The sequence below is a fragment of the Mytilus galloprovincialis genome, chromosome 9, assembly GCF_965363235.1.
Source record: "Mytilus galloprovincialis chromosome 9, xbMytGall1.hap1.1, whole genome shotgun sequence".
NCBI lineage: Eukaryota > Metazoa > Mollusca > Bivalvia > Mytilida > Mytilidae > Mytilus > Mytilus galloprovincialis.
This window is the reverse complement of record NC_134846.1, coordinates 71,600,132-71,612,649: the sequence shown is the minus strand read 5'-3', so window position 1 is coordinate 71,612,649 and position 12,518 is coordinate 71,600,132. Positions and strand designations below refer to the sequence as shown.

General features: G+C 32.9%; 1 protein-coding gene across 4 annotated transcripts in view; it reads left to right on the top strand.

Moving 5' to 3' along the window:
• The window catches only part of LOC143045838 (V-type proton ATPase 116 kDa subunit a 1-like), a 32,617-nt gene extending 21,392 nt beyond the window's left edge, over window positions 1-11,225 (top strand). For 2 of the 4 annotated variants that reach the window (XM_076218632.1, XM_076218629.1), the window contains 5 exons: window positions 2,538-2,567; window positions 5,338-5,412; window positions 5,803-5,920; window positions 8,810-8,984; window positions 10,416-11,225. In XM_076218632.1, coding sequence (XP_076074747.1) covers window positions 2,538-2,567; window positions 5,338-5,412; window positions 5,803-5,920; window positions 8,810-8,984; window positions 10,416-10,509 — 492 coding nt within the window. In that variant the 3' untranslated portion in view covers window positions 10,510-11,225. The remainder of the gene's footprint in view (window positions 1-2,537; window positions 2,568-5,337; window positions 5,413-5,802; window positions 5,921-8,809; window positions 8,985-10,415) is intronic. The other 2 variants (XM_076218633.1, XM_076218631.1) reach the window with 1 other exon arrangement.
• Window positions 11,226-12,518: the final 1,293 nt, after the last annotated feature.

Sequence of the window (12,518 nt, the reverse complement as noted above, 5' to 3'; positions counted from 1 at the left end):
TGAATGTATACATTGTAGTTCAACAGTTTGGCATCAAAATTAAGTAAATTGAGACATATCTTGGTCCTCTGTTATAAGACTTTACTCAGTCCTCAAGAGTACAAAATTTGTGCTTAAAACACCAAATCCAGTATTTTGATTGGTTGATTACTGAGTCGGAAAATCCCTTGAAAGTTTTTTATACACCACTGGGTGGAAGGGACATTAAGTTTTACTCTTGTTCGTCTGTATGTCCATAAGTCTCAAAGTTGGTTTCTGTTCTCTAACTTAAGATTGCCTTAACCAAATGTTATGAAAGTTAAACACAATGCTTATTACCACAAAAGTAGATTGATTTTGAATTCTGGTGGCGTCAACCGTTTTAGAGTTATGCCCCTTCACAAATGGAAAAATGATGATTTTTTTGTTTCAATTCTCTAACTTAAGTTTGCCTTCAAATGTATTAAATTTACCATACACAATTGTTATTATCACAAAACTCAGATCATGTACAATTACAAATTTGGGTAGCATCACTATTACGGTTTTTCAGTAATGTCCCTTTATAACTTTATATGATAGACGAACGGGGGCATCATCTGTGTTCCATGGTCACATTCCCCCATTTATTTGCCCCTAGGACAGATGACTGTCATTTCTAATGTCACCCTTTATTGAGACCATATCTTGATTGAAGAATGAGTTTTTGTGAAGGCTATAACAGAATGACTGTTTATTTTTTTTTATAAAAATATAGTATATATACCAATACACATAATTAACAGCGCCTGATGATGTTTCATAGCCTTTTTGGACCGAAACCGGTCAGGCTATGAAACATCATCAGCGCTGTCAATTATGTGTATTTGTATATATACTATATTTTTATGCTTTTACATTTTTCTCACTGATACACATAGTTAATATGGCTTCTACTAACGAAAGCTCCATTTGGAGTTAAATGTGTTTAGAGACCACTTCTGTCAGTACACCTTTCCTATACTGACTATTTATACCCCCGCTTTAAAAAAGGGGGGGTATACTGTTTTACCTCTGTCTGTCCGTCAGTCCGTCCGTCAGTCCGTCCATCAGTCCGTCCGTCAGTCAGTCCGTCCCATGAAACTTTCGTCACATTTTTCTCAGGAACTACACATCCACCCTTTCTGTAATTTGGTATCAACATTTATATATGTTAGCCATACCGTGTGATGCGTTTTCAGATTCATCACTTGACAACTTCCTGTTTACCGAACACTTGTATGATTTTACACATGATAGCCAAGTTGAAAATTTTCGTCACATTTTTCTCAGGAACTACACATCCACCCTTTCTGTAATTTGGTATCAACATTTATATATGTTAGCCATACCGTGTGATGCGTTTTCAGATTCATCACTTGACAACTTCCTGTTTACCGAACACTTGTATGATTTTACACATGATAGCCAAGTTGAAAATTTTCGTCACATTTTTCTCAGGAACTACACATCCACCCTTTCTGTAATTTGGTATCAACATTTATATATGTTAGCCATACCGTGTGATGCGTTTTCAGATTCATCACTTGACAACTTCCTGTTTACCGAACACTTGTATGATTTTACACATGATAGCCAAGTTGAAAATTTTCGTCACATTTTTCTCAGCAACTACAATACAAGGATTTCTGAAATTTGGTTTCAGGATTTATATAAGTCAGCTATACCGTGTGATGCGTTTTCAGATTCATCACTCGACAACTTCCTGTTTACCGAACACTTGTATGATTTTACACATGATAGCCAAGTTGAAAATTTTCGTCACATTTTTCTCAGGAACTACAATACAAGGATTTCTGAAATTTGGTTTCAGGATTTATATAAGTCAGCTATACCGTGTGATGCGTTTTCAGATTCATCACTTGACAACTTCCTGTTTACCGAACAGTTGCATATTTTTACACTATTAATATTATCCACTTGCGGCGGGGGTATCATCAGTGAGCAGTAGCTCGCAGTTTCACTTGTTATTTTTACTTTAAGCATGAACTAACTAATTTCTATTATTCTAAAGTCAAATTTAAACTATGAACTAATCCTTTTCAATAGGGTACAAAGAGTTGATTTCTTACATAAAATTTTAAAATACAGCACTTCTAGACATACTTACGTGTAATTCAAGTGTAAAATCTGTGTAGCCTCACACCTCATTATAACTATATCATACTCCTTTTACTGGAAGCTAGAAGGTGTAGGATGTCTTTTCAGGAATATATTTGTAGTGTTAGATATATCAATCTGTTATAATGTTTTCTTTAATTTCGTTTTGCCTTAGTAAAGGGAAGTACAGTCAAACCTATTTATAAAGGTCACCTTTATAACCAGAATAAAAATACTATATACCGGTAATAGAGGGTACCATTGAATTGAGGTAAAAGATGCGAATAAAAAATTCAAGAACCATCAAGCTAGTGAAAGTCATGAGAATTGGAATCTTTAGATGAAAAAAAGTTAACATTACTCTAGTTAAAATTTGACTTATACCTTGCTAGTTATGTTTGATATACTTTTGATTATAGACTGGATCTTATCAACCAAGGATTTCAAAGGTTTGATATCCCGCCAAAACTATATGTATTGATCGATTCCCAAGCTGATAATTAGCACAAATGATTACCATTTTCCCAACGTCAGAGTATCACATATCAGTCTTTGTTTTAGAGGACGAAGTCCTCACTACAGTAGAAAAATCTAAATATTCAGGTCAAAATTAGTAATCCTAAGCCTTTCTTATTTTGCATATCCTGTAATGAGGTTTCTCAGGATTATATTACAATTCATCATGGAGTAAATGTTCTGGAAATTAAACGGGATGACCAAAATGTGATATACCTATATAGAATAACTACTAAAATGGACTTCGTCCTCTTTAACAGATTCCACTTTCTCCTTTAAATTAACCTTATTATGTTCCTTTCTTTTTAAGAATTTGGCTTTAATTGTTATTGCACCATATGTCATATTTTTAGCCATGCAGAGTCGCAATGTTATAAGTAAATAGTTATGCTTTGTAGAGGATATAATGTTTTAGCCAGCTGTCAATCCCTCCATCAATACTGTGTTGTTAAATCGACTAAACCCTCATTTCTTGTTAGTTCGTGTTCTGAAATTTTAGCAAAACCTTGGACTACAGTAGTTGAATTACCCAAAAAATCCAGACTAGGGCCAGTTTTTTTGGGGGGGTTGGGTATTGTCCAAGTACATATGTTTATGCTTCAGTTCTGTTAAAAATTTACCTTTTATCTACAACTTTCATACGTTTATCATATGTATAATGTTTATTTAAGGAGGCTCGAGGGTTTAAAAATTTCAGAAAAAAATTAAACAGTTATTTTTCATTACAAATTTTATTTATTACCTTTATTAGATGTTGCTTTATCATTTGGTACAAAATCATTCAAAAATATCAATTTGTGTTGGTCCCAGATGACTTTCAAAATGTATATATCATTGAAAAAGCTCCAAATTATCTCCCTTTGGTGCAAAAATGCTACTTTTTGGGCATTAAAATTGAAATATCTTTTTTTAGCTCATCGGTGACCTATATTTTTTATTACAGTGACTTGACTGTAAGTGTTGCTATCCACCAATTGCAGCTTATTCAAAATTCTAACCCAATTGCAATTTGTTTTATAAAATCAAATTGTTCAACTGGTCAGAAATTTGAACTAACTGATGTAGAAAACCACAGTCAAGTAGGTGATAAAATAAAACATACTTACAATCCTATAAGACTTTAACTCCACTTTAATGATGTTGTGACAAAATCAGTTTATCAGTTTGTATAGATATATTATAGTCATTTCCATGCTGAAGGAACTGTTATTATTTTGAATTGCTATAAAAATGTCCAAACTAAGTTTTCATATAGTTTTTCTTTCTAAAAGTATTCTATATTCATAAGAATCAGACATTATGTGAATTAAAACATTTCATATTCAGTAAAATATGTGTAAAATTGCAATATGTTTGTAGGAAGTGTCCATGGGGAGATAATAATTTTTTCTTTCAAAAAGTCTTTATTCAAAAGAATAATATTTTCGGTTATCTCCCCATGGAAACTTATCAAGAGCATATTGTTATTTCACACATATTTTACTGAATATATGATGTTTTATTTAAAATGATATCTGATTCTTATGAATATAGAATACTTTTAGAAAGAAAAACTATATGAAAGCTTAGTTTGGATATTTTTATAGCAATTCAAAATAATGACAGTTCCTTCACCATGGAAATGACTATAATATACCTATACAAACTGATAGAATCCTTTTTTCACAACATCATTAAAGTGGAGTTAAAGTCTTATAGTATGTTTTATTTCATCACCTTGCACTTTCAAATTTTGGCTAAACAATTTGTTCAATATTTTGACCAGTTGAACAATTTGGTTTAATAAAACAAATTGCAATTTGGTCAAAATTTTGAATGAGTTGCAATTGCTGAATAGCAACGCTAACAGTCAAGACACTGTATCATTTTCAAATAAGCTGTACTTAAACTCAACTTTTGTAAAATTTGAGCTTGAATGTTGTGTCCATAATAGCCCCAACCGTTCAGGGTTCGACCTCTGTTGTCGTATTAAGCTGACCCTGCGGAGCATCTGGTTCTATTAGGTATAAAATAAAGTTCATTTGTAGAAAAATAGCGAAATCCTATATTAAAAATAAAATTTTGATTTAGACCCGCGAGCCACCTTAAGACAGATTTCTGGCAGCAAAAATATATATCAAATATCATTTTAAATCGTGCTGTATTTTAGACACCCTTCTACGTGTAGTATGAAACTGTGTCTATTTGAATATAAAAGATGTGTCACAGAAGGATATATGTAACAGAAAACATTTCAGATATAGTTACCTTTATTTTCACAAAAACTGCAAAAACCTATGTTTCTCAGGCAAATATTAAAGAAAAATCTATTACAATAATTGGTTCAATTGAACTATTGAATGAAAGTCACACACATAATATGTAACTTCTTACATCTCATTTACATAATGGTAATTAGTTTAAAATTTGTATGGGAAAACTACAATTTTAATCTATGTTCTGTCCATCATAAACAACACCAACATTGGTTGGTTAGATTCAAAAAGTGACACAATTTTGTATCTAGACATCTTAGGATGATTTTTGCCAAGATTCCTTTCTAAGAGTAGTTTCGAAATTGACAGTTGCATAAATTCCTAAATTCAGTCATTATTTTATTTTAAGTTTAAAATTTTTAATCGCATATCATTGTTTGTCTACAAAATCATCTTGTGTTTATTATGCATTTAGAGTATCATTCAATTGATGTTCTTTTTTCTACAGAGTGTGAATCACAAGGATGTTGATGTAGAAGTTGAAGGTCATGCAGTTCATGATAAACCTGAAGATGAAGTAGAGGTAACCAATCAACAAGTTTTCTTAACTATTCTATTTTATTGTATCAACTTCAATCAAGTGCATTTCTTCAATTAGTTGACAAAGGGAGAAATCTTTTAAGATCTGGTTTAAATGTTTTTTTTAGCCAATAGGAACAATTAATTTATTGAAATTGGAAATAAAACCTCAAGAGTGTTGTTATAATATTCTATGATTTGTGTAAGAAATGATAGGCTGTATATTCAAAATATGCTTGCATGTTTGTGTGGTTGCAGATGACCAAGTTCATATGGCCTCTCTAAAGATAAGAAAATTCATAAAAAAAAATATTTTTTTTTTAGAATTTTCAATTCACAAGCTTTATAACACATATTATTGCAATATTCTGCATCTAGATTGATTTTGTTACAGTTTGAGTTTGGGGAAGTGTTTATACATCAAGCTATCCATACTATAGAGTTTTGTCTAGGATGTATTTCTCATACAGCTTCATATCTCCGACTCTGGGCTCTTAGTTTAGCTCATGCACGTAAGTATCAGCTTTCTATTCTAAGTATATTAAACTGCCTCTGTTGTCCAATAGTACCATGCTCACCTCAACAAGGATAAGTTAGGGATTTGATCTCCTGCTTGATAACAAGTATTTTAACTGCCTCTGTGGTCCAATAGTACCATGCTCACCTCAACAAGGAGAAGTTAGGGATTTGATCTCCTGCTTGATAACGAGTATTTTAACTGCCTCTGTTGTCCATTAGTACCATGCTCACCTCAACAAGGATAAGTTAGGGATTTGATCTCCTGCTTGATAACAAGTTTTTTAACTGCCTCTGTAGTCCAATAGTACCATGCTCACCTCAACAAGGATAAGTTAGGGATTTGATCTCCTGCTTGATAACAAGTTTTTTAACTGCCTCTGTAGTCCAATAGTACCATGCTCACCTCAACAAGGATAAGTTAGGGATTTGATCTCCTGCTTGATAACAAGTATTTTAACTGCCTCTGTTGTCCATTAGTACCATGCTCACCTTAACAAGGATAAGTTAGGGATTTGATCTCCTGCTTGATAACAAGTATTTTAACTGCCTCTGTGGTCCAATAGTACCATGCTCACCTCAACAAGGATAAGTTAGGGATTTGATCTCCTGCTTGATAACAAGTATTTTGACTGCCTCTGTTGTCCAATAGTACCATGCTCACCTCAACAAGGAGAAATTAAGTATTAGATCTCCTACTTGATAACAAGTATATTAAACTGCCTCTGCGGTCCAATAGTACCATGCTCACCTCAACAAGGATAAGTTAGGGATTTGATCTCCTGCTTGATAACAAGTTTTTTAACTTCTCTGTGGTCCAATAGTACCATGCTCACCCCAACAAGGATAAGTTAGGGATTTGATCTCCTGCTTGATAAGTATTTTAACTGCCTCTGTGGTCCAATAGTACCATGCTCACCTCAACAAGGATAAGTTAGGGATTTGATCTCCTGCTTGATAACAAGTATTTTAACTGCCTCTGTGGTCCAATAGTACCATGCTCACCTCAACAAGGAGAAGTTAGGGATTTGATCTCCTGCTTGATAAGTATTTTAACTGCCTCTGTGGTCCAATAGTACCATGCTCACCTCAACAAGGATAAGTTAGGGATTTGATCTCCTACTTGATAACAAGTATTTTGACTGCCTCTGTAGTCCAATAGTACCATGCTCACCTCAACAAGGATAAGTTAGGGATTTGATCTCCTGCTTGATAACAAGTTTTTTAACTGCCTCTGTGGTCCAATAGTACCATGCTCACCCCAACAAGGATAAGTTAGGGATTTGATCTCCTGCTTGATAACAAGTATTTTAACTGCCTCTGTGGTCCAATAGTACCATGCTCACCCCAACAAGGATAAGTAAGGGATTTGATCTCCTGCTTGATAAGTATTTTAACTGCCTCTGTGGTCCAATAGTACCATGCTCACCTCAACAAGGATAAGTTAGGGATTTGATCTCCTGCTTGATAAGTATTTTAACTGCCTCTGTAGTCCAATAGTACCATGCTCACCTCAACAAGGATAAGTTAGGGATTTGATCTCCTACTTGATAACAAGTATTTTAACTGCCTCTGTAGTCCAATAGTACCATGCTCACCTCAACAAGGATAAGTTAGGGATTTGATCTCCTGCTTGATAAGTTTTTTAACTGCCTCTGTGGTCCAATAGTACCATGCTCACCTCAACAAGGAGAAATTAAGTATTAGATCTCCTACTTGATAACACTAAAGATGTTGTGTTTGCTGCTCCTCTATTAAGCGAATGGCATTTAGAAGTAAAAACAATGACCTTAAAATTAAGGAAATGTGGTACGATTGCCAATGAGACAAATATGCATCAAAGAACCAAAACTATTTGGCTTAGATTCAGATGTTATATCTGGGAATGCAACTAGTCTACACGTCAGCTATTTTCTTGAAAATCTGACTGGTGTCAAGTCTAGTAATGTACAAATCAGGATTCATTAATGCCTCATTCACACGTACATTTAATTCGAATTGAATTCGAATCGAATGCGAATCCAATTTGCTAATCATGTTCACACACTTTTCTTTTTTAATTCAAATTGATTTGAATTCGCTAATCGCGTTCATACACTTTTAATTCGAATTGATTCAGTACGCTAATTCTTATTATCCAATTCGCTAATTCAAATTATCCAATTCGTATTAGAAATACATTTTTGTAAATACAAGTTAACATCGTTTGGACAGTTTAGCGAATTTGATGCGCTTTGCAAATCGAATTAGAATTGACTTTAGGACGTAGAACGTTTCGAATGGGAATCATACTAATTCCAATTACGTGTGAACCCAGCATCATATCACCTTATCAAGATATCTTAAAGAATACATTTAATTTTCATTATTAGACATTGATCAACCACCACTCAATCATTGTACGTAACATGTAAAACTTTAATATTTCCTGGTGTACATAATATTACATAACAAAGTAGATTTTAGATCATTTTGAAACAGAAGAAAGAATATGCTGTGGATTCATTTATTTTTGTCTTTTCGTGGATATGTAATTTCGTGGTTCTGCCAAATTCTTCATACAACATGTACAATCTGATAGTAAATGTGTGTGTAATTCGTTGAACATTCAAATTGGTGTTTAACCTGTATCCACAAAAACCATGAAAATTAGTATCCAACAAATAATACTGAGTCCACAGTAATTAAATTAGCTTATTATACTATTCCTTATTTTTGTAGAACACTATATAAGTCTGATATTTAAAAAAAAAATAGATGGTAGGGTTATTATTTTCCTTTACAAAAACATTGTCAACCAAGGTGATGTCGAGAAACAATCAAAACCCAGACAGTATTATCAGTTTATCAATCCTATAGCCATTTATTTTCTTTCTTTTTTGTAGAGTTGTCAGAAGTATTGTGGACCATGTTGCTTCGTCTTTCTTTGAAGATGGACATTCCTTATGGTGGATCAGTTATTATATTCTTTGTGTTTGGTGCCTTTGCCTGTATTACTATAGCAGTACTACTTGTCATGGAAGGGTTGTCTGCCTTCCTGCATACCCTACGTTTACATTGGTAAGACTTAGGTCATGTAAAGGTTGCTGACATATTTGCATACCTTACTTTTACATGTGGTTTTTTGTTGAGCCTGCGAGTTTTATCACAGAAAGCTCGACATAGGGATAGTGATACGGTGGCGGCGGCATTAGCTTACTTCTTAAAAGCTTTATATTTTAGAAGGTGGAAGACCTGGATGCTTCATACTTTGTATATGGATGCCTCATGTTACAAAGTTTCTGTCAGTCACATGTCCAATGTCCTTGACCTCATTTTCATGGCTCAGTGATTACTTGAAAAAAAAGTTCAGATTTTTTGTAATGTTAAATTCTCTGTTATCATAATTAATAGGATAACTTTATTTGTTATGTGCGTACCTTGCAAGGTCCTCATGCACGTCAGACAATTTTCACTTGACCTCCACCTCGTTTCATGGATTAGTGAACAAGGTTAAGTTTTGGTGGTCAAGTCCATATCTCAGATACTATAAGCAATAGGTCTAGTATATTCAGTGTATGGAAGGACTGTAAGATGTACATGTCTAGCTGGTACTAGTCATCCGACCTTGACCTCATTTTCATGGTTCAGTGGTCAAAGTTAAGTTTTTGAGTTTTGGTCTTTTTTTCTAATACTATATGCAATAGGTCAACTATATTTGGTGTATGGAAATATTTTATGATCTATATGTCAGTCATGCAGGTTTTATTTGACCTTGACCTCATTTACACTGTTCATTGCTCAGTGTTTAACTTTTGTGTTTTGGTATGTTTTTCTTAAACTATAAGCAATAGGTCAACTATATTTGTTGTATCGAAGAATTGTTAGCTGAACATGCCTGCCTGACCTGGTTCATCTAACCTTGACCTCATTTTCATGGTTCATTGGTCAATGTTTAGTTTTCTAGGTTACTGTTAAGTTTATATGGCAGTTGTAATAAAGCTTTATATTTAGGACTATCAACATAATATCAATGATTAGTAAAGAAGGCGAGACATTTCATCGTGTGCACTCTTGTTATTCATGCTCTTAACTCTAGATTATATGGTATAATCTTTGTCTAAAGAACCTTCCTACCTGAATGTTACATAGGTTTGAATTTAGATAAGTATGTATGCCAGCAGTATATGCCAGTAGTATGCATTTTTCATGAGAGCCTGTTAAATATGGTGAAAACAGAAGTTGAGATTGAGATTATTGGACTTCCAAAAAAACAAAAGTGCACATGCTTAAATGTCTTCCCTGCTGATGTTAAATAAATTTATTTTGAAAGTAATTTAGGTAAATGTTTAGGGCCTTGGTGGATGAGTTTATTACTGTTGTCTAAGTATTAAGAAAAAATATTAACTGGTTAAATTTTTTTTAACAAAATTTCATTTTAGAATATCTACGCCATGTATTGTATGAACAAATTTTTACATTTCAATTGAGCTCTTGCCTTTTATTTTTCAGGGTTGAATTTAACAGTAAGTTTTATAGTGGTCAAGGATATGGTTTCATTCCGTTCAGCTTCAAATCACTGATGGAACCAACACTGGATGATTAGTGCAAGGCTTACATACATGACTATATATATATATATATCTACTTATACATGGACATTAATACTAAGGAATTTTAGAAAAAAGGAAAAGTTACACAATGTCATTTGTCTTCCAGATGTATTTTTAGATGTATTTACCAGGGTATCTTGAAAATATTGTATTTATTTTTTCAGTTAACAAGATTATGAACAAAATTTACATATATACAAAAATTTGATTCATTTTGTTGATAGAATTTAGTTGTTTTTTTTTTTTAAGTTTAAATACCAGGGAACATGAATAAAAGGGTTCATATTTTATTTTTAAGTTTTAATCATGTTAAAATCAGGGTACATGAATAAAGGGTTCATCATAATGTCATTGCTTTCGCATTAGAAAAGGTTTAGTTGAAACTAGAAATATGATAAATAGTAATATATTCCTTACCAAGTTCTGCAAGTGATGTATACAGATTTTATAAATTTTTACTGTGTTTGTCTACTTCTAAAAACAGTCCTGTAAAATACAATGAATGGAGGTGTTTAAACAGATTTAAAATTTTTTCAAAATAATTTTTTATTTACTTCATTTCTTACAGTTACTTTATATTATATTTGGCATGCATATTTGGAAAAACAAATGTTAAACCAAGTATCATTGAACAATACTTTAAAGAATTATTCAGTAGACTTAACATTCCTAGTTTATTAGTTTCTCTAATAAAATAATTCATTAGGTAGCTTTGTTTAGTTATATTTTCTTTCCAAATGAAATTTCTTTTATAGAAAGTTAAAAGCAGTTTAAACACAGAATATAGTTTAGTGGTTGTGGTTGGTTCATGTTTGTCATATTTGTTTTGTCACAAATTAGGCTGTAAGTTTTCTTAAATAAATTGTTTCATATTTTCCATGTCAGGGCCGTTTATAGTCTCTCTTCAATATGGATTTACTCATGATTGAAGGTTGTACAGTTGCCTTAAATTTCTAACATCAACATCATTTGAATTTGGGTCGAAAATTGTCTCATAGGCAATCATACCTTATCTCCTTATTATGTATATGGTACACAAAATTTGATTGTGTAATAAAGGGACACCTTTTTGTCTGTACCATACATTTCTTGCTACATGCCACCAGCTTACAATAGTTGAAGTTTGTTGTTGATAGATTTTCACAAGTTTTATAAATAGCATTGTGTGAAGAAATTGAGGTCACTCTAGGTTTTGTTGAGCCTGCAACTTTTGTTGCAGAAAGCTCAACATAGAGATAGTGATCCGGCAGCAACAGTGTTAGCTAACTTCTTATAAGCTTTATATTCTAGAACCTAGAAGACTTGGATGCTTCATACTTTGTATATAGTTGTTATACGACCGCAAAATTTGAAAAATTTTTCGTCGTATATTGCTATCACGTTGGCGTCGTCGTCTGCGTCGTCGTCGTCGTCCGAATACTTTTAGTTTTCGCACTCTAACTTTAGTAAAAGTGAATGGAAATCTATGAAATTTTAACACAAGGTTTATGACCACAAAAGGAAGGTTGGTATTGATTTTGGGAGTTTTGGTCCCAACATTTTAGGAATTAGGGGCCAAAAAGGGCCCAAATAAGCATTTTTTTGGTTTTCGCACTATAACTTTAGTTTAAGTTAATAGAAATCTATGAAATTTTGACACAAGGTTTATGACCACAAAAGAACGGTTGGGATTGATTTTGGGAGTTTTGGTTTCAACAGTTTAGGAATTGGGGGCCAAAAAAGGGCCCAAATAAGCATTATTCTTGGTTTTCGCACAATAACTTCAGTTTAAGTAAATAGAAATCAATGAAATTTAAACACAATGTTAATGACTACAAAAGGAAGGTTGGTATTGATTTTGGGAGTTTAGGTCCCAACAGTTTAGGAATTAGGGGCCAAAAAGGGACCCAAATAAGCATTTTTCTTGGTTTTCGCACCATAACGTTAGTATAAGTAAATAGAAATCTATGAAATTTAAACACAAGGTTTATGACCATAAAAGGAAGGTTGGTATTGATTTTGG